The 22,474-nt window shown below is 42.7% G+C and overlaps 1 protein-coding gene across 12 annotated transcripts; it reads left to right on the top strand.

Annotated features, from left to right (window-relative positions):
- Window positions 1-1,178: 1,178 nt before the first annotated feature.
- CABYR (calcium binding tyrosine phosphorylation regulated) lies at window positions 1,179-22,422 on the top strand. Of its 12 annotated transcripts, none has more exons than XM_069569014.1 (8): window positions 1,179-3,450; window positions 3,855-4,016; window positions 5,211-5,297; window positions 8,040-8,212; window positions 8,312-8,365; window positions 17,469-17,816; window positions 20,681-21,288; window positions 22,334-22,422. In XM_069569014.1, exons 4-7 carry the CDS (start codon window positions 8,065-8,067, stop codon window positions 21,277-21,279), a joined length of 1,149 nt encoding a protein of 382 aa, XP_069425115.1. In that variant the 5' UTR covers window positions 1,179-3,450; window positions 3,855-4,016; window positions 5,211-5,297; window positions 8,040-8,064; the 3' UTR covers window positions 21,280-21,288; window positions 22,334-22,422. The 12 variants fall into 12 exon arrangements, 7 of the variants coding, with proteins under 7 accessions (XP_069425115.1, XP_069425114.1, XP_069425113.1 ...); XM_069569013.1 differs by having other exon boundaries at window positions 5,208-5,297; XR_011252395.1 differs by having other exon boundaries at window positions 1,180-3,450; window positions 17,469-18,640.
- The last annotated feature ends 52 nt before the right edge of the window (window positions 22,423-22,474 follow it).

Raw genomic sequence — 22,474 nt, 5'->3', positions numbered from 1 at the left:
ATTGCCAGGATTTAATCATTTCCCCCTTAGCTCAGGTTATTGATATTGTAAATAGACTTCAAAGTTATTTTTTAATCCTTTGTTGCTAATTTTTATTGTCATTGAATTTACCTCTTTGTTCAGTACTGCATACCTGTGTTTTCAAAGAATCTAAATACCTCAGTCATTTTAGAATTTATGTCATCATTGTGTGGCTAACCTGGATCAATCTTAAGGGTAGTTATTTTTAAAATTTCCAGTACCCTATAGAATATCTTCTTGGGGTGTCATTTAATTTACATATCCTTTTAGCTGAAGTATAATCTCATAGAACATCAGCAGTTTTAATATTTCACTTCAAAACAAACATGGGAGGGGCAGCTAGAGCTTTGGCAGCTTTAATCTACTTAATCAGGTTTTGAGGGAATAATAGTTTCTTTAAAAAAAATGTTTACTCCTCACTGACTTTGGCTGAACTTGCTTCATGTTTTTTTTACTTACAAAGCGCTTATTAACATTGACTTTCTTTCTAGTGGGACTGCTGCATGGGTTTTAGATGCTAGCCAGAGAGAAAAGATGCCTACCTACTTTCATGAATGGGAAGATCCAGGAGCCAGGTAGATGCCTTCTGAAGGGAAAAATTGGTGTCTAAAAATTTTAGATACCTGGTTTGAAGGAAAGAATGTTATGAATCTTTAAAATATGGCTCTCGCCATTTTCATGTCCTGTTGGTTATAGTTTATATGGCAAATTTCTCACTTATGATTGTGGAGCATTCTGAATCATGAAGTTCTTGCTCCAGTATTCATACTTATTTGAATTTTCAGATCAGGCATTGTTCAAACTACTTATTATTCAGTAGTAAAAGATTACATAAGGCTTCATACTTTTCTGCTTTAACTGCTTTAAAACTTTGTTTTTCCAGAGAGATCTCAGGATTTCAAATAAATCTGTGTTCAGTTCACTTCACTGAATATACATGATTGCAACACTGCTCAGTGAGTCTCTTTACTAGTCCATGTATAGATATGTTTCTAAACTGTCTCTGCTAGGTTCCAGAGAAGGCAATGGCACCCCACTCCAGTACTCTTGCCTGGAAAATCCCATGGATAGAGGAGCCTGGTGGGCTGCAGTCCATGGGGTCGCTGAGAGTTGGACACGACTCAGTAACTTCACTTTGACTTTTCACTTTCATGCATTGGAGAAGGAAATGGCAACCCACTCCAGTATTCTTGCCTGGAGAATCCCAGGGACAGCAGAGCCTGGTGGGCTGCCGTCTATGGGGTCGCATGGAGTTGGACACAACTGAAGCAACTTAGCAGCAGCAGCAGCTGCTAGGTTTGATGCAGCCCTGGCAATTTATCTGGAACCTGGTGGTAGAGCTCTGAGAGGGGGTAGACAGTGGTTCTGAAAATACTAAAATGGCAAAACTGCGCTGAGTACACAAAGCCATTAGATTCACTGAAATCTGAGTACATGATTGAGTGGAGTAATTTATAACAGTCTGGCCTGCGTGCTGTGACTTACCCAACCTTTGAGTTACTGTTATCTGCCTGGAAACCTAGTTTGGTGTAAATTGCTCTTCACCCCTCTCTGATGAAGAAAATAATCAATAATCATGTTTGCATCTGTGTGTGCTTTTTTAATATTGGCATCATTCCTTCCCCTTTTCCTGTTTTGGAGGCTGTCAAGTGGACCTTCTAATTTCTAAGTGTCAGATATATTTTTGTATTAGATTGTGCCTATGATGAGAGAAATCTCTAATGTATATTTTCTGTACTTGGAACACAATTATAATCTGACACACTTTGAGGCATGGTCTAGTAATAATATGTACCTCTGTGATTAATGTATTTAAGATTTTACTTTTATTGGGATAGGTAGGTATCTTTTTGATTTTAGCACATGATAGCTAAGTAAAGAATTATTACTTTCAGATGTCACAGAAAATTAGAATATTTATTGTCCCATATTGTGTAAGTCAGTTATTTAGAGAATTTGCATTTTTATCTTTCTGACAACTAAAATTGAAAGACAGTGCATACATGGTTTTTTAAAATACATACACACTTTGCTTTGCTATGTAAACTTTCCTAGTTGATTGCTTCCTTAAGCAGATTGTGGTGGCAAGTATTCAAATATGGATCTTTATCTATGAAGATACATGGTCACACAGTCACGTTTTGTTTGTTATGTCTTTTTATTTTGGTTTGGATGTTGTTTGTACATTTTATTTACATATTTTTTTGCCCCACCACTTGGCTTGTGGGATGTTAGTTCCCCGACCAGGAAATGAACTCATGCCCCATATAGTGGAAGCTCAGAGTCTATCGCTGGGCCACTAGGGTTTTATTTTATAGAAAAAATCTTTTTAGGCCCAGATCCTCCCAAGAAAAGACATAGTTGGGGTGGGGGGAGGCTTGAACTTGAACTTAGGAAAAGGAAATACTTAGAAAATTTAGAAAAGGGCAGGGAAGGGAGAACAAAAAAAGGTAAAGTTAGTTCCTAAAGGTGGGGCTCCTTCAGTTAAAGTGATATTCACCCACTTGGCTAACTTGTGAAAACTAGCAAGGGGGCTGAGTTCCTAGTTGATCAGGATATTCAGTAGAAGCAACACACTTGTAACTTAGATGGACTCTGGAGTGGTTCTCAAGTTGTAGTTTTACAACTACAGAGAGATAGTAATTCAATAGGTTCTAAGTAGGGCTTGAGAAATCTGTATACAGGTCAGGAAGCAACAGTCAGAACTGGACTTGGAACAACAGACTGGTTCCAAATAGGAAAAGGAGTCCGTCAAGGCTGTATATTGTCACCCTGCTTATTTAATTTATATGCAGAGTACATCTGAGAAATGATGGGCTGGAGGAAGCACAAGCTGGAATCAAGATTGCCGGGAGAAATATCAATAACGTCAGATATGCAGATGACACCACCCTATGGCAGAACGTGAAGAAGAACTAAAGAGCCTCTTTATGAAAGTGAAAGAGGAGAGTGAAAAAGTTGATTTAAAGCTCAACATTCAGAAAACTAAGATCATGACATCCAGTCTCATCACTTCATGGCAAATAGATGGGGAAACAGTGTCAGACTTTATTTTTGGGGACTCTAAAATCACTGCAGATGGTGATTGCAGCCATGAAATTAAAGGACAATTACTCCTTGGAAAGAAAGTTATGACCAATCTAGACAGCATATTCAAAAGCAGAGACATTACTTTGTCCACAAAGGTCTGTCTAGTCAAGGCTATGGTTTTCCGGTAGTCATGCATGGATGTGAGAGTTGGACTATAAAGAAAGCTGAGTGCTGAAGAATTGATACTTTTGAACTATGGTGTTGGAGAAGACTCTTGAGAGTCCCTTGGACTGCAAGGAGATCCAATCAGTCCATCCTAAAGGAGATCAGTCCTGGGTGTTCATTGGAAGGACTGATGTTGAAGCTGAAACTCCAATACTTTGGCCACCTGATGCAAAGGTCATTTGAAAAGACCCTGATGCTGGGAAAGATTGAGGACAGGGGGAGAAGGGGACGACAGAGGATGAGATGGTTGGATGGCATCACCGACTCAATGGACATGGGTTTGGGTAGACTCTGGGAGTTGGTGATGGACAGGGAGGCCGGGTGTGCTGCGGTTCATGGGGTCGCAGAGAGTCAGTTATGACTGAGTGACTGAACTGAAGTAAGGCTTAGGAAGACCTTTTTAACAGACTCCTAGGATAAGTCTAATGCAGATAGAATACATTAGAGAGAGATGGCCCTAGGTTATCATCTTTTGGTAAGTATTTAGTAAATCTGAGAGAGTCAACTATATGGCAGAGTTATACATATTATGGGGCTGATGGAAAAAATGCTTCTAACCCTTTGGTTTTCTAAAGCAGGAGATTGCTGAGCTGAGTTTTAGAGGAGGAGAAAGATGCATTCATGTGAAAATGATGGCTGGAAAGATGTCTCAGGCCTTGGACCTGATGAGCAAAGGCACAGAGTGACAAACTGCATGTGTCTTCAGGTCCAGTCTCTCGAGGGTCAATGGAAACCAGATGGTAAGATGAGATAGTTACACAGGTCACTGCAAGAACCGTGGACTTCTGTTGAAGCAGGGAGGGACGGGGAGCAATGGAGAACCAAGTAGGTTTGTATTTTAGTTAGATCCCCAGTGACTGAAAGAGATGAACACAAGGACAAGAAGATTGTAAAGCCACATCAGATCACTAGGAGTTCTAGAAATTGAGCAGCGCAGAGAGGTTTTAACATTTGTTAGGTGCTTATGCTGAAACAGTTTGCTTTTCAGAGGAACTTGGACAGAACTTCCACATTACAGAAATGTGGAAAAGTATATAGGCTTGCCTTCTGTGTTGCAGATTTAGCACAGTATGTAACACCTAGTCGGTGTTCAAGGTGACAGACCAAGTTTGGTTAGGTTACGTAAGCATATGTCCCTCATTCCAAAAGTCACCATAAATGAGATATCAAATGTTTGTACTCGGGGTTCTTAGCTCAGTGTCGTTACACCTATGATAATTAAATATATTTTAAACTAAACAAGTGGAAAGGAATCGTCCACTTTCATTTCTCTTTTACTTACACTACAAAGTCGGGGGGAGGGGGTGAGGAGACAGTGATGAGCACCAAAAACTACCACCTGCAGATCTATCATCACACTCAAAAGTCACACTAAAAGGGCATTTCTTCTTTTAAAATGTAATATTCATAAGAAGAAGGGGCTTGTCTGCCACATAATAGGCACTCAGTAGGTAATGGACAAATTAATATCCTCATAAAGTGGTGTGTGCAGCATAGATGTAGGCCAGGGTTTTAACACTGCTTCTTACTGTAACCTGCTCTGGTAGTCTTCATTTTTTCTCAAGTTAAAGTTTTGTCAGATATGTGCCCTGATGATATTTAATCGTTGATTTACAGTGATTCTTATTGCTTTTTAAACGTGTGGAAATAGATTACAACGAAAGCTGCTTGGAATTTGACCATCATGACTCCGATGGTATAAATGCCCAGCACAAACATTAGAGCCCGAACGGGGTAGAGAAAAAGCAGAGGGTATTTGAAGGAGTCAGTTTCACTTGGGTAAAAGGGAGCTAAAGCTACACTGTCCTTACGGACTTGCAACCTGCAGCTGATGGTATGGTTTGCGAAGGATATACCATGCCTGAAGTATTGCAAGATCTGGAATTACGAGAAACAGGAAGATTCGGGATCAATGCCAAATTCTCTTTCAGCAGGCATGTTTCTTGAGAGGAGGGCTGTGCTGCACCCTATTATTGTACCAGTGTGTGTTGTGTACATCGGCAGAATTTTTTTTCAAAAAGGTGAGTAGAGAGCAACAGAATAAGGGGGACAGGGGAGAGTAGTGTGATGCAGTGACAGCAAGACAAAACTGCCGTAAATCTCTTTTCTTCGAAACTAGACCCAAAATGGAGAGCCTGCTATGGTGTGGAGACTCCCGTTTCCTATGCTCCTTTGTATTCTTGCTTGAAAAGGCAAAAGCACTCCTCCCTGCTCCGCGGAGTTCCGACCTTTGTGTCTCTCGGCTTCCCATTGGCTGTGGCCGCCAAACTCCCGCCTCCTTCCGCGCCCGTTCAGAGCTCAGAGAGGGCCAGGCTTTGTGACGTAGGCCTGACGTGTCCCCCAGGAGTATAAAAGACCCTACCGGGCGCGCAGTCTCCTCCAGGAGCCGCCGGCAAGGGGGCAAGGAGGAAGCTCAATAGAGCGTAGCCGGAAAGGAGAAGGTGATCTGGACGAAAGCACCCCCCCACCCCGCGCCGCCCCCACCCTCTTCCGGCTTGGCGACAGTTAGGCCCTCGAGGTCTCTCGAGCACGGTGTGGTTGCTGGAAGGTTCCTCTAGAGTCAGGGGAGTGGGAGGCCTGCGGGGAGGGGCGGGCCCACATCCGCCAGTGAGGCGGTCAGCGCCCTTGAGGCGGACTGGACTTGGGGGTCCGGGTGAGCGGGTCCGCCACCGCCAAAGTAGTCGATGTGGAATCGGGACGCCTGCTCTCCCAGGTCTCTCTGCCCTTTCCACCAAACCAACCAAACGGCAAAAACGAACACCCGGCGCAGTCTTTAGGGAGTGAGTGGTGGGTACCCTTGACGTTTCCTGTGGCTCCGAAGCCCCCAACTCTCGCATCTTCAGCCAAAGGCGCGCCGTTCCTGTTCAGGCGTTACTTCTCTGTGGGGGTAGGGGTTGTAAAATTTGTTGGTTTTAGACAAATATTTGTCAAATATAAGTTTGGGGAGAACTAATAAGCTGTCATTTTACACAGCCCTCAACGGCCCTATGTGTGACTTTACCCGGTGATGTAGGTACGATCCGTGTCACGGTCATTTCTCATCTTTAGGACGATTCTTTGTAAGGCACTGCACTGCAGGACGCACAACCCTTGGTCCTGGGGCACTAAATACGCCGCACATTCGCGTGGGGTGGGGTGGGGTAGGGGCGCTCCCCTCACAGTTGGTAGCACCAAGTGCTGACTACAGTTAGCTGTCGGGGTTCCTGGTAAGCCACTTTGAAAACACTACCTGCCTACTCAGCTCACACTGGGGTGCACAGGATATACTTGAAAAAATACATAAGAAATGTACATGTGCCATGCATTTAATTACTACCTGTGTCCCTTCAGCATGTGGGCCTGCCAGAGGTACACTACTAGTTAGTTTAAAGACGGTTTAATTCAGTGAAGCTGTTGGATGAAACTCTTAATAGTAAGTTTTCATTAGGGACTTGAATATAGTATCCTTAATTATGTTCTCAAAGAGTTTGCTTTGGCCAAAACATTTTTTTTCTTGACCTTTGGGAAGTTGTACGTTTAAATATTCAGCATTTTGCTATGCCACATGAGTTGCTTTTTATTAGAGGCTGGCTCCTTGTATAATGGCTGTAACTGAACTGTGTCACTTACCCTATGAAACTCATTATTCTATTTATTATAGAGATATTGTTGAGGACCTGGTTCATGATTACACTGTTCTCTTTATGAGGACCCATAGGAGAAATTTCTCCTGGGACCCAGTGCCCAGAATATCTGTGATTCTCCCAAGCATCTATTGTTTTTTAATCTCAGGAAACCTGAATCATTTAACTGTTTATTATGTGATGGCTTCTTGGTAATTCAGAAGGCTGATCTGACTATCGATCTCTAGTGTAGGACCTAAGGTTTTTGTATTGAGATACTAACTTTACCTGTGGCTTAATCCTATTTTTCCTACCATAATTTCCCTCTTAACTACTGAACTGGGTTCCTTAAATATTTTATTTTGTTCTTTATGAGTATTTATAAGCCTTCTTAAATGTTTTTAGAATGAAATAAAACACACACAAACACTGACAGTTTAGGGTAGCAACCTCTGCAGCTTAGAGTTACAGTAAATGTTATGCAATGCCTTTGGTACCACTTAAAATCCAGAAAGCCAAGAGAAGGGAAAGAGGAAAACTAGGGTAGAGGTTAAGGGAAGATAGGAGAAAAGAGGTATGGATGGTGGTGGGTGGTATAATACCACATGTAACTACTCTAATTTTAAAAACAAAGCTAAAATATATACACTTAAGGATGATCAGTGTGTCTGGGGATATGCTTAGGAGAGTGAGGGGAAAATATTTTCTTGTAGAAATTTACTCTATTTGATGAATGTACAGAAAAGCCAGTTCCCAATGTGGTTTGGAAGGATGTTTCTTAGGCACAGATAAATGAGCTTAATAATTTATCTTTCTTGAAATTCTACTGCACAAAATACTTACTGAATTTTGTAAAAACAGGTTTTGTCTGGTTTTTGTTCTTTGTTTTTAGTAGCATCCTAGAGTTGCTGGCAGGGCTTTTGCCATGGATTTCTATAACAGTACTTGATTGCTCATCTGCACATGATATATTGTTGGTAGTATGGTTTTTATTGTTTTTCAAACTACCATTAAACATTAGTTTTCCTTGAATAAATACCTAGAGATCTGCACTAAAACTAGTAATTTTAATAGGTTTATTCTTAGAAACTGTAGTTAACTCATAACATTTTCAATAGTAAACTTCCATACTATTTATAAGACTGTTTTTCTTCATTGTAGTTGAGATTACAGACATCCCGCCAGCATGATTTCTTCAAAGCCCAGACTTGTCGTACCTTATGGCCTCAAGACTCTGCTTGAGGGAGTCAGCAGAGCCATACTCAAAACCCATCCGCCCAACATCACCCAGTTCGCAGCAGTTTATTTCAGAGAACTTATTCTCTTTAGAGAAGGTTTGTTACTGCTTTAGATTATACATTTGTTGCTTTGAACAAGAAAGTATTTTAAATTGGGAATTTTATGTATCTCATTTCCTGTTCTTATTTCTTCAGGACATTCTTGTCTGGATATAAAAGATCTGGTTAAACAATTTCATCAAATTAAAGGTAAGTACCATTAGTAGTAACAGTTTCATAAAAACCTAGTTATGAATTACTGTATCATGCCTAACATATGCTCAAACTTAATGATACAAATATTGTCTGTTTAAATAATTACACTGATGTTTAATCACACTGATGCTTTATTTTTTATTACTGAATCAGTTTTTTTAAGAAATCTGACACTTTGCAGGAAACCTTCAACTTTTGTTGGTACCATGAGATCTAGAAGGAAGGGTGTGTAAACCCTTTCCAATATGCCATCTTTGAACTGAATTTTGTAGTGGTAAAGACTCAAATTATAATGAGACACATTACTTAGGAATGTTGTATATAAACTCTCTCGGAAGATTATTTTAATAGAAAAGGTTAGTCACCCTTGTTTTTCCCCTCCCCATGACGGTTTAAACTGTAGTCCAGCTTGGAGGACAGGGCAGCAATTAGGTGTCATTAAACATACTTTTCATAGAAAATTCAGAAAAGTTTTTCATATTATGTGGTCTCTGGCCTGTTTTTGGGATTATAAGGCTGTATATATCTGGTTGGAGGAAAAAATTATTTTATGTATATGTATGTAAATGTCTATCTTATGTGAACATAACAATGAAACTGAGGATGGATGAACAGTGAGGAAGTCAGAAGGGGAAAAATGTAAAAGGCAAAATTTACATGATGAACATTTGGAAAGATCAATATGAGCAAAAGAGTCTATACTGGTTAAATCCCAAGAACAGGCACACATGTCTAAAAGAATTGAAAGAAAAAGCTTTTGGAAGAATTCTGTGGAGGAAACGGTGACTTACAGTGAGTGTGAGAAGTAACTAAGTAATGCTCCATTGGCTGACCAACATTTTGGAATGACCATAGAGAAAAAAGGTAGGATCAGTGAGTTACAGCCATGTTTATTCTCTGCTACTGATGTCAATAGATAACTTAGCCGAGATAGGGAGAAATTAGGGATAAAACCTAAGAAAATGTAAAAATCCTGAGGGCTTGGACCTACAGTGACAGACACACCCGAAACAAAACAAGACAAGGAATATCAAGAGTCAGCATTTCACAGGGTAGGGGAGTGAGTCGCCACTCAAATAGGAATGTTTTATTGTCTAGTCTGGCGGCTTCCCTACAGGGTCCTGATGGTATTCTCAGCTTACCATGGGAAATAGGTCTGGGATTTGCTAATAACCTTGGGGCTTCCAGGTGGCACCAGTGGTAAAGAACCTGCCTGCCAAAGCAGGAGATGTAAGAGACACAGGTTTGATCCCCGGGTCAGGAAGATCTTCTGGAGGAGGGACAGGAGGCAAAGTTATTATAGCCTTTGTACTAGTTTATACCAGGAGCTGTTTGAGAGGACTGGCTGTGCAGGCTGGCTATGTTTGAGAATGGTGATAAAGTCAGTGAATCTTTATGGCGGCAGGTAACTAAGTGGTAGCCTTTGAGACTTAACTTGTTTACTGAAGAGTTTATCCACCATTCAATTTAGGATATGGACTAAAGGGATGGATTTTGGTCCAGCAGGGATTAACATCTTTGAATCTCAGGTTCAAAATAAACAGACTGAACTAATGGAGCAGCCGTACTTCTGATGGAGGTAAGGGGTAAGAGACACTGCTCTTTCTCTTCTATAAACTATAGGTATCAAGGAAATTGACAGAGCATGTACAGATAATCCTGAAAGCAAGCTCACTGTATGGCTGTAGAGACAGATTGCTCTTTAGACAGCAGAGCAGAAACAAATGTTGTTTGTTCTAGTTTACCACAGAGCAGGGGAAGGTAACACAAAGGTATGACCAGAAAATATAATGAGTTCAGTGTTACAATCCAGTATTGATGTCTGCCTTTTATTGTCATCCCAAATGGGTTAATGGACTTCTACATTATTATATATAACACCACATTGTAAATCAACTATACCTCTATTTAAAAAAAGACAGCACCAGTTATTAACACTTAATGATGTGGGCAAGAGCTTAATTGCCATCCCTAATGCACTGGTGTCCACTCATCTCCCAGATACCAGATGTATCCCCCAAAGTTATTTCCAAACTGGTGAGTTTGCTGCCTAGCAGCATTACTACCAAGCTACCCGTATGCATGGGAAGTATGGAGATAAGTATGTCCTGCACAGACCGTTTGATTCAAACACTTCAATTTGGGATTTTTCCTAGAAGGAGCCCCACTGTTGGTAGGCCTTGTCATAGGACCAGTACTGTTTACCTATCGCCCACCACCTTCAGAATTTCATGCAGAGTCAGGTGATGGAGAGAAAAGAACCAGATATGGGAGCAAACTTTTCTCACTTCTGTCATTTCTCATCTTTTCTCCCATTTTCCAGAGCCTGCCTCTATCCAGCCTCCACTCTGGCAAATATTTCACCTATGTGTGCTCATTCCCAAAGGTGCTCATGAAAAACCCTCTTTTGGATCCTCTTTTGACTTTTCTGCCATTTGATTAAATAGGTCTCACTACTGTATCAGTCAGTGAAAGCGTTTCTATTTCTCAGTCTTAGGAGAATTTCTTCACTAATCTGCATGAGTCATTGAGGGGACTTTAGAAACTCAGGCACTATTTTAAGGCAAAACAGTTGTGTCAAGTTCTACCACTCAGTATATCTAGCAAAAGAAGGAGAATAGAATTTATTGACTACCTGTTTTGTCCTAGGCAAAAAAGTATATTTTGTCAATTAAGACAACTCAGTTTTACTCAAGAGAAATCTGATGCTTGGGAGTGAGTTGGTAACTTGTAAGTTTCTAAAATACTATTTGATAGAGTTGGGATCTCAACTTAGATCTTCTTAGTAGCATGAAGATTTTCCTAGTAGTATGACTCTCTTTCCACAATAGACAGAGTAACACACCAGTAACATTTCTCTAGAAAAAACTTTACTTTTTGAACTTGGAGCGAAATCTCAGTTCTCTTTTCCCACATTATCTCCCACTTTTCACTTCTTCCTCCTGTCAGCTTCTTGTATGGAGCCTATAGCCCAGATTGTACTAATTCTGACCTTTCCACCACTCCATGAAGAGGGCAGTGGTCTCTCCATCAGAGTGGCACCTTCCATCCTCCTAAGCTTAATTGAGTCTAGTTTCCAATGTTATTCCTGTCTTGGCTTCCAACAGAGGCAGGAAATAGCCACTACTTTGGAAGAATCAAGAAGGCTTAGGCCACCAAGGTCCCCAACCCAATTAGCCTGTTAACTATTCTAACTGATTCTGGTTGGACATTCTTGGTGTGGCCATAGTTGTGAACTGCTGCTGATCACTGAGCCCAATTTCAGTTTTTATGTAGCATCAGAGTAGTTATGTGTACCATTAAATATTGTCTTATGTATTCATATTAGATATAACAATGTCTCCAGTTTCTTAAGCCCAATTCTATCTTTATGCCTTATAGAATTCATTACACATACTTGTAGCTTATCCACCTTTATTAAACAAAAAAGGAATATCTATTTCAAGACTATCCATACCAAATTTTATGAGGCTTGGGTGTTCACTCTACTTTTCTGGGCAATTTTTTCAAGTAAGGCTATACTGATTTCCTAAACAGGGATGAGTATTGTGTCAGAAGGAGTCTTTCATTTCTTTGCCTAGGCAGGCTGGTAATTTGTACCAAGATAAGAATTTCATTAAGTTAAAAAACTGGAATAATTATCTGGCGATGTTGTTGGGAGTGGGGCTTAGGTCCTTCATGCTTTAATGCTGTGGGAAGATTAAGTATTTGGGGAGTAGTCTATACTAAAGAATGGAGAAGGCAATGGCACCCCACTCCAGTACTCTAGCCTGGGAAATCCCATGGACAGAGGAGTCTGGTAGGCTGCAGTCCATGGGGTCACTAAGAGTTGGACATGACTGAGCGACTTCACTTTCACTTTTCACTTTCCTGCACTGGAGAAGGAAATGGCAACCCACTCCAGTGTTCTTGCCTGGAGAATCCCAGGGATGGGGGAGCCTGGTGGGCTGCCATCTATGGGGTTGCACAGAGTCTGACACGACTGAAGCGACTTAGCAGCAGCTATGCTATAAGAAAAAGGGTATAGTTGAGAGCTGGGGTCAGATTGTCAAGACTAGGGACAGAAATACAGGGTCAGGATTAAGAGAGGAGAACGCTGGGCTGAGAAGCAGATAAGGAAAACCAGATGAGGTCAGGAACACAAGGAGAGGTCAGTATGAGAAGCAAGACCATCCTGGGCCTTATAAGCTAAGCATCTGACTGCTGGCCAGACACTTTGATAGCTCCCTATCAACCCCAACTCTTCAGTGTTGTAGGTATATTTCTAAAAGATAAATTTTTTCCTGTTTTTTCCTATTTGCTTTGTTGATCTCTACCCATTGAAGCATTAATTTGCTTTAGGGAAAAGGCAATAGAGTCTGCAGCAAAGAATCCATTACTCGATTCATAATAAATCCATTACTCGGTTCATAATAAAAACGGTAACACTTTGGAGTTGTAGAAGAGCCTGTTTTTGTTGAGAGATTTTCTTAGAATTTTCAAGACCTAATGTTACCAGAATCAAGTTTTTACTTTAGATAAACGATAGAGGAGGCACGGAAAAAGACAGGCTCCAAGGCCATTTCCTGTGGCACAGGAGAGGGAAATAGAAAGTCCTTCTTGACAGTGGGATTGTGGTGCATGAAAAGTGCTAGCTGAGGCTAAAACTGGCGATAAGGAAGGTAGGTAGAATTTCTCATCAGAATTCCCTAAGACCCAAGCAGGTGGCTTGTTCTCTGCATTCTTGGGCTGCCTAGAAGAATGCATGCTTCTCAGGAGCTCACTGGTAGCTCACTGGTAGCATGGTGCTGCATTTAGCACATCACATGCTACATTCAAACCCTACACTATCACTGTCATGATCAGACCTTCAGGAAATATTGGTTGAATAAACTAACTGCATGTGATGCACTGGATTAGAAACACTGGAGAGTCTTTCTCAGATAGGCCTGGGAAAATATTTGTTTCCTATGGTCTGTCTGGCTTTTGGTGGGTCCAAATGTGTTTAGATGTCTCAGAGTCCTGACTAGCAAGTAATCCAGATGGGAAAAGTGAAGTGACTCAACCCGGCAGAGAGCTAAGTGCAAAATGTCCAAGCTGGGACCAAAATACTGTCAACTAGTCCTTAATTGCTAAAGACAACCAAATTATGCAGAATATCTTAGTCCTTCAGTGAATTAAGCACACAGACCACCCTTTCCAGAAAGTAGAAGTGTGAGTAGAAATACAGTGGAGTCAGAGACCAGCACCCAGGTAGTATGCGTTACGCTTCTACCTAGGTAACTAGGAGGCAGCAGAAAAACACAATGTGTGGGTCAGAGCCAGAGCTCAACCACAAAAGTTCACAAAACTTGAGCCCCATATTCACCATGGTAGCATTTTTCAAATTCGTGTGCAGGAAAAGAGACTAAGCAGAGACTGGAAGTAACTCCAGGAAGAGAAAACAGCAGCAGAGTTTGGGGCTACTGACGGGGCTGGGATCTAGGTGACAGCACCAGAGAGGAGGCAATTGCAGAGAAGGGTTTCCCAAAAGTCTGCAAAGATACTTTCTTTGGTTATTTTGCCAACTCCTAAGGTGCTCATGTGTGGACTCCAAGGTTTGAGAAGGCTTAGCAGAGAAGAGCTGCTGGAAGACTGAAAGCTAAGTAGGATTTTCACAAGTGGTACAGTGTTGTGGGGAGGCTTTGGAGTTTGGACTCAGCCTAAATGAAGAGACTTCTGGAAACTGGCAATTCAGTTGAGACCCCAGGAACATCACAGCCTGGGAATAAGGACAACGTGCTAGGAGTAAGAAAGTGTAATATACCTACTTTGACAAAATATAAAATGAAGTCTCAGGAGGATCATATTTGCCATATTAGAACAAGATCAACACCATTTAGAAGAAGGTAATTAAAAGATAGAAAGCATGGATGAAAAGCTGGAGAACGTCAACAGAGTAAGGCTCTAAAAACAACAACAAATGGTTATTCTGTAACTTCAAATTAAATTTTTATTAAATAGCTTTACTAGCAGAAGACAAAATTAGGAACTAAAAAACAGGGTAGTAGAAAATACCCAAATTGAAGCAAGAAGAAAAATAAGAGGACAGAGTGTAAGATAGGTGTGGGACATGATCAAAAGGAGGGAAAAATGTGTAACTAGAGTCAAGGAGAAAAGAGAGTAGATGAAAAAGTGGCCAAGAATTATCTAAGGCTGACTGAAGGGCATCAACTTACAGATTCAAGAAGTTTGAGCCCCCAGCAGAATAAGTACAAAGAAAACCACACCTCAGTACAGCATGGTCAAATTGCTGAAAGAGACAAAAATCATGAGAACAGGAAGGATAAAGAGGTGTATTACTTTCAGGAGAATAATCGGACAAATAGCTGACTTCTTAACAGAAACCACAGAAGCCAAGACAATGAAATGACATCTCTAAAGTGCTGAAAGCAAAAGCTGCCAACCTAGAATGAATACATCCTTTAAAATGAAAGAATACATTCTCAGGCAGACAAAAGCTAAGGTTACAAGTCAGCAATCTTTGGAACTGTTAAACAGACCTTTAAAACATTAGGAGAGAATGTTTTACCTTTTGTAGATAAACAGAAACTCAATGTAAATTTAAGTTATATATATATGATAACTCATATGTATATATTTGTTACATTCTCTTATGTATTCTAAACCAAACCCAGTGGTTAATCTAGTGCTTTACATTTCAAAACCGTTATTATAGCTTAAGGCATTTGATCTCAATGTGATGAAATGTGACATATGTGTCTGTGTGTATATATATAGACATATAGTATAATGGGGAAAAACATCCTGCATCTTATCACCAGATTAAGAAATAGCCAACTAATTTTAATCAAAGCTGATTTAAAATTTGATGTCACATTTCAAAACTTTTTAACTAGGTGTTGATTTATTCCTTCCCCATTTATATGTTATTTATTTGGCTCAGATGGTTAAGCGTCTGTCTACAATGCGGGAGACCCGGGTTCAATCCCTGGGTCAGGAAGATCCCCTGGAGAAGGAAATGGCAATCCACTCCAGTACTATTGCCTGGAAAATTCCATTGACAGAGGAGCTTGGTAGGCTACAGTCCATGGGGTCACAAAGAGTCGGACACGACTGAGCGACTTTACTTTATAGAGTAACTTTTAGGTGAATAATTCCATTTAATCTCTACAAAGACTCAAGATCTTACAGACTTGGAGGCTGAAGCTCAGAACCATTGGCTTGGCCATTAAATCTATTCAGTTAGGCCTAAGATCCAGACTTTCTCATATACCTTTTTACTATGAAAAGTTGTAGGGAAGGCAGCAATGTCATAAATTCTGAGTTGTTATGATTCATAATTATATAATGCTTTACCTTTCCCACTCCAATATTCTTGCCTGGACAATTCCATGGACAGAGGAGTCCAGTGGGCTACAGTCCATAAGGTCACAAAGAGTCAGACACGACTGTGAGCTACCAACACTTACCTTTCCGGAATGGTCATTAATAGGGGACTTCCAAAGGCAAAAATAAGAAGCATAAGGATTAGTCTCTTAGATTTGATAAGCCTGTTTTAAAAGGACACATGGCCTTCTCACAGTTGCTGAATTCCTCTAAGTGACATCTCAGATGGGTCCTATGCAGGCGATCTATGGACTTCAGTGATCCAATCTCAAAGCTGGTTGTGTTCTTGAGAATGCTCATGGTAAATAAATGACTGCCAGCTTTGGGATTGGAAGTCCCCATGAGGGAAAAGAGAGTTGCTGGCATAGAGTGGGCAGGTGAGTCTAGAGAGGAGTGGGCTTGGGTTTCATGGTGGCTCTCCTACCTTCACTGCACTACAGGCCTCAAGTTCCTTTAGCAGTGGGTGTCCTGACCTTGCCTTTGCCCTAAGGGTGGGCTCAGGTGTTCGGCTGGAGGGACTCCAGACACAGGAAGTTCACACTCATAGGCCCTTTGTGAAAGATGGAAGCAAGGCAGAAGGCCAGAGAGGAGTCCTGTGTCAACATCAAATAGAGGACTCCTTCCTAGCACTGGAGGAGAAGCAGAAACATTGGCTCAAGACTGACCACAGATAGAAAGCAGAGATCAGCTGCCATGGATAACCCACAGGAACAGTGAGAAAGGACCACCTAGGTCAACGAGTCCCTGCCTGGCATCATCGATGAGAAGCAGCAGGCTGCCCCCAGGGGGAAGAGCAAGAGTGTAGGAGAAGGGGCTGGGGGAGAACACTCTCAGGGCCAGGACTTAACCCCCAAGCACCGGTTTCTTTACCATGAAGACACGTTTCCAGAGTTTTGACTTGAAGCAAATATAATCTCCTGAGGCAAATTTAACTTTCCTTGCTGATTTAATGACATTAGGAAGATGCTTCCCCCAAGAGGTAATCCTAAGTGGGCAGATATGAAAACGTTTGAGTCATGACTCAGGTGGTTAGACAAACATGAGTGACAAGCAAAATGTTGAGTCCAGAAATGACTTTACAGCAGTTTTCCAGCTCTGGGAGTTTCTGTATGGCATCAGTTGACTTGACCTTGTGAGCCATGGTTATTTTCTTCCCTTCCAAGGACTTGCTGAGGCCCACTTCCAGAACTCTTTGCTGCTCTTGTCTGGGTCAGTGCTTCAGCTGCATCAGCCCACCTTGCCAGCAGGTGCTAGCGTGTTTAGATAAGAATACATGACATTTTCTAATGTAAAAATATGCTATAGTAGCCCAGTTTTACAGTTGAGTAAATTGAACTTTATATACCAGTTTTCTTAAAGAATGCCTTTTAATATGACAGCATGTGTTTCATTTAAGGTATGAAGTGTTTTTTTCTTTCCCCAGTTTTCTGTGGAAGTTTGGATCAGGGGATTTTTTCAGGGATGTTTTCAGCTGATTTATGCTGCAGCTGAAGGTGGTATCTGATTATTAGCTTTTGTCATTGTGCTACTTAAGTAGTCCCTTATTTCTCTTCAGTAGATAAGGACAGGGGAGTTTCACTGCCCACACTTAAGTTACAGATGTTCGAGAGTGAAACAAAACTTTGAAGGTTGTGTACATGATGACTTTGGTATGCTCAATCTATGCTTCCTTTAAAATTCCTTTTTTGAGGACTGTGTACTTATTAACTCATTTGACCTTCATTTTTAGTGGAGAAATGGTCGGAAGGAACGGCACAAGAGAAGAAAGCAGAAAGTGTGAGAGAGCCAGAAAAAACATCTACCATTTCCCTAGAGCCTAAACGGATGGAAAAATCGACAGACACAGAGGAGGATAACATAGCAGCGCTGCTGTTCAGCAGCAAAACCACTCAGTTCCCGTCAGTCCAGGCCGACCTGGCCTCAGAGCCTGAGGACGCAAGCGAAGCACCCCGGGGCCCGTCCAAACCGACCAGCCCTAAGAACGCTACCCCACCGTCCTCACCGTTGCCAGCGGCCGTCACTTCCGAGTTTGCCTATGTCCCTGCGGACCCCGCCCAGTTTGCTGCTCAGATGTTAGGTAATGTTCCATCTGTTCATTCTGATCAATCTGAAATTTTAATGGTGGATGTGGCAACAAGTATGCCTGGTATTTTCGAGGAGATGCTGAGCTCGAAGGCTGCTGAAGAGAACGCGGTGGCCACTCCTAGTGTGTGTTCTGGCAAGATGGTAGCAGAGCAGGTTGTGAGCGAACAATCTGTCCATGTACGTGTGGGCAGTAAGGCTGAATCACCAACGGCTTCCTCATTCCCCTTGCAGGGTGAACAAGAACCTCCTGCTTGTGACCATGCTTCTGAGGTCCCTTTGCAGGCTGACATTGAGGTGACATCCACCATGCACATAGCCTCTATCTATAATGATGAGCCTGTAATCGAAGGAGTTACTTATGTTGAGCAGTTACCAGAACAAATAGTTATCCCCTTCTCTGATCATGTTGCTCGTCTTAAAAGCAAGGAGCAGTCACCACCACACAGTCCCATACTTGTAGTAGGCAAGACAGCCTCAGGCGGGTCTGAAAAATCTGTGGGTTCCACAAAATTTGTGCAGTTGGAGAGTACAAAGTATGACTCCTCAGTCCATGTGGAGGCAGACGGCTCTACCAAAGCAGTGAGCTCTGAGAAATCTATGCACCTTGAAGTGGAGATCTTTGCGCTGGCCCCTGACAGTGCTGGGCAGGAGTCCAGGGAAAACCCTGCGTCCCAGGAGACGGAGGTCAAACCCGCGCGCTCAGGGTCCATAAGATCATCTAGTGGCCCCCAACCTCCTGTTCCAGAAGGTCTTTATGAACCAGAAATGGACCCAGAACGGGATGCAGCACCTTCCAACGAGGTTTGATGGAGCCAGGTAAGAAAATTACTTACAAAATTAAAAACTACACTTCTGGTGACATCTCTATTTCAGGTGACCATCTAGGTAGGCTCCCTGCAGACTGGTCAGAAGTCTTTCAATAGTACTGAAAATGCCAAACCTATTTAAATAAAGGCTTTGTTGTATTTGAGATTTTACTCTCATGAGATGAGTGATTTTAAAGTGACATCACCACCGCTTGGCCTCAAAGTTTGGTTGAGTGCTCTTCCGTTGTTTGGACACACCGTGTCGCGAAAGATGTTCGAGCCTGTTGTCAGGCACAAACGTGCTCATGTGATCTGGATCCTGCTACTGCAAAACTGTAATCACGGGGTGTTGGTTTGAAATTTCTCACTCGTGAGTGTAAAAGCGAATGGCAACAACGCATTTACCTAGGTGGTGGCATTGGAAACATGGAAGAAATGGTGGTGTGTTTGACTGCTTTCGCGCTGAGGGAGAGCTTTGCAAGCTGGTCTGGGGGGCCAGTTGAGCACTGCCGTCTTGCCTGGGGGCTTCCCACAGTGGAGGGAGCAGCTTCATAGCTGGATGGAGAGGGGAAAGGTCAAGGTGAAGTTCTGTCCCTCAGGGGAGCAGGGTCGTAGCGGCAGCAGGAAGGATGGACGTGTCAAGGCTGGCTGGCTTCCATCATTACCCCAACAGGAGCCTAAATCAACCTGCTTGCTTGGCTGCTGAACTATCACTACTGCTCTCCCGTGACACAGACGCACCGTCTCACCTCCCATCTTGGTCTAGTCAGTGGCCTTCGGTCCACCCACCCTCCTGCTTCATCCAGACGAGTGCAGCAGCCCTTCTCCCTTGAGGTAGCTGGGACGTGCAGGGACCAACACCCCCCATTCCTTCTGCAGAAGCTCTCTCAATCACGACTCTTACCAGAGTCAGAATGATAAAGAGGTGTTACCACAGCAGGTGTTTAGGGATGAAATTGTCTGGCAGTGTGACGGGGACTCTGCACAGCTGGAAAGGCAGGGGGCAGCGTTGGAGCGTAGCCTGTGGGCGCTGGCATTACACTTGTGGCCTGGGCAGCACTTCATCCCAAGTTACTGTTCTCAAGCGGCTTAACTGCTTCCAAAGCACTGAAGGTATTTCACAGACACCTGACGACTTCGCTTGTGCTTATCTTTAATTAGCTTCCAGAGGGATCAGTTTCAGGAGCCTGAAAACGCAGCTTAATCATGTGCATAGTGTCTTTTTCTTTCCTGAAGAAGGAAGAAAAAAAAGCTGCACAAAGGCTATATGTTGCTCTTCTGTCCCATCTTCTGGGACTCAGTTCTCCACAACAGCACTGGCTTCAACTAGGCAACTCTAACCTGACATGATAGCATCCTTGGTGGAAGTGGATGGATGGCACCCCAAGACCTTTTTTTTCTTCTTCGTTAAAGAGCCACTCTGCGAACACGCAGCCTTCTACTGCCACCTAGGACCTATAATTTCAAGGCTCGCCTAAGCCCGAGCAGTGCTCTCAAGTACTGAGTCCTAGAGTATGTGATGTTTTGTGTGTGGTGACCAAATGGCGGGCTACGATGGCACCTGTGAGGGCCCGATACCTGATTATGTGATCAAAAGATGCCACCTAGTGCTGAGTGCCGATTTCTTCCGAGAAGAGAAGAATCATTATGCAGATGCAGTAACTCTTTTTCCAGTGGCTTCACACGCTCTTAAGTTGATTCTTTTGGTGGAGCTGGAAGTGCTGACTCTTCATTTCCTGAGGACCCTGGAGAAGCCAGGTCTAAAGTTAATTTCCTGGAAACAGCAGCTTAGAATGAGACTGCTCCTCAGCCACAACCCTAGTGTCCCTGCCACTTGCTATCAAAACACTGTTCTCATTTTCCAACTGTAGAGAATCTCTCTTTCACATTACCAAACACATTTTATTTAGCCCTCTCTATAGCATGCTTTATGGCACATATTACTATAGCTGTTTGTTTATATGTAAAAAAAAAAAATTACATTTCTGTGCATAGCGCCTGATACAGAGACCAAACCTTTAACGCCTGCAAATTTTTTTTTTTTTTGTAGCGATAGCAGCAAGCGAAGCAGGACAACCACCACCATATTCTAACATGTGGACCCTTTATTGTCTAACTGATATGAATCAACAAGGCCACCCATCACCGCCACCTGCACCTGGGCCTTTCCCCCAGGCGACCCTCTATCTTTCTAATCCTAAGGATCCACAATTTCTGCAGCATCCACCGAAAGTTACTTCTCCAACTTATGTGATGATGGACGACAGCAAGAAGACCAGTGCCCCGCCTTTTATTTTAGTAGGCTCAAATGTTCAGGAAGCACAGGATTGGAAGCCTGTTCCTGGACACGCTGTTGTTTCCCAGTCAGAGGCCGTGAAGAGATATGCCGCAGTGCAAGTGCCCGTTGCTCTTCCTGCAGACCAGAAATTCCAGAGACACGCCCCCGCCCCCCAGAATGCTAGTCCTCCTCCAAGTGGACAAGCTGTGCCCAGACCAAAAAGCCCAGTGTTCCTTTCCGTTGCTTTCCCGGTAGAAGATGTAGCCAAAAGAGGTTCAGGATCTGGTGACAAACGTTCTCCCTTTGGAAGTTACGGTATTGCTGGAGAAATAACCGTGACTACTGCCCATGTTCGCAGAGCAGAAACTTAAAACTGGCAGGTAAATTCTCCTCCTCGTGTACCTGGGCCTTTGCGTTCTTGGCAATTTGATTTGTTGACCTGTAGACAAAGGTATTTTAAGACAGTGAGCTGAGTGCATGCCTCCCTGACGCCCAGTTACTACTCGGTGCATGGCAGGCACACAGCACCAGGGATGCTCACCAAGGCTCTGGTGTCAAACGTGCACCAACCAGCTCCTTTACCTTTGAACACCTAGTCCTGTGTCTAGCCTTGCAGAAGATGCCAAAGGGATGGAGTCACAAAAAGACAGTCTTATGTGGTCATTGTAATCTAGCTGGCAGGTTTAAAGGGCGGGGAGGAGCAAGTTGAGCAATTCTAGAGGCAGCACTCGGTCCATGTGGTAAGTGTGCTCCCTCGTACAGTGAGTACTCAGAGCAGAACAAAGAGGGTGGAGACACATTAAAGAGCTAAAAAAGCAGCGTTAACTGTAGTTTTATCCTCACAAATCAGTACCTTTTTCTTCAACCAGTACTTATTACCACATACACGAGCACAGAGGTACTGATGCAGGCCCTCGTCTATTAGATGAGGTGATCTGGTCCCAGTGTAAACAGACATGTGCCTAGGAGGAGCTGGCCACGCAAGGAGCCCACAGAGTCCAAAGGCAGGAAAGAACAGACGAGAGACCCTTAAGGTGAAGTCAGATGGGAAGAGGGGACCTGCCTCCCAAATGAAAAGATGGGATTAAGAGTTTAGTGGGGAACCCGAAGACAGCATCTGAACCCCAGAAGCTCGATGTCAATTAGAGGCAAGTGCAAGTGGCATAATGACTATATTTAAGGAGGCACTGTTTTCAAAATACCTTAGGACATTTACTTACTCACACCCTTTGTAGACTTCGGTGGAACTGTCCAAATGGCTGTCTTGAGCATGAGATGCCAGGATATTTTAGTGTGCATGCACAGGTAACATTAGTTTTGAGCTTAGCAGAGCAGGAGCATAGGACTTGCATTTCTGATCATCCACTCATTTTACATGTTCAGTTGTATGAATAAACAATTTACTGTTTACATTATTCCTAACAGATGCCGAAAATGACATTGTTTGAGTCGACGTTCAAGGTGGAGTCTGCCACCAAGCGCACTATATCAATAAACTTCATGCAAGCATAAAACCTTGTCATCTTGCTTATTTTTTAACTTAGGGGGTATAGAAACAACATAACC

This window comes from Ovis canadensis, chromosome 23 (assembly GCF_042477335.2).
Source record: "Ovis canadensis isolate MfBH-ARS-UI-01 breed Bighorn chromosome 23, ARS-UI_OviCan_v2, whole genome shotgun sequence".
Classification (NCBI taxonomy): Eukaryota; Metazoa; Chordata; class Mammalia; order Artiodactyla; family Bovidae; genus Ovis; species Ovis canadensis.
This window is presented reverse-complemented; position numbering and strand designations above follow the sequence as displayed.

What these genes read in the sequence shown, in the direction of transcription:
- CABYR (XM_069569014.1), top strand. Translation starts at nt 8,065, where the DNA reads ATGATTTCTTCAAAGCCCAGACTTGTCGTACCTTATGGCCTCAAGACT. An exon ending in ACTTATTCTCTTTAGAGAAG is followed by an intron (nt 8,213 to 8,311) that starts GTTTGTTACTGC and finishes TTATTTCTTCAG; the next exon opens with GACATTCTTGTCTGGATATA. An exon ending in GTTTGCTGCTCAGATGTTAG is followed by an intron (nt 17,817 to 20,680) that starts GTAATGTTCCAT and finishes TTTTTTTTGTAG; the next exon opens with CGATAGCAGCAAGCGAAGCA.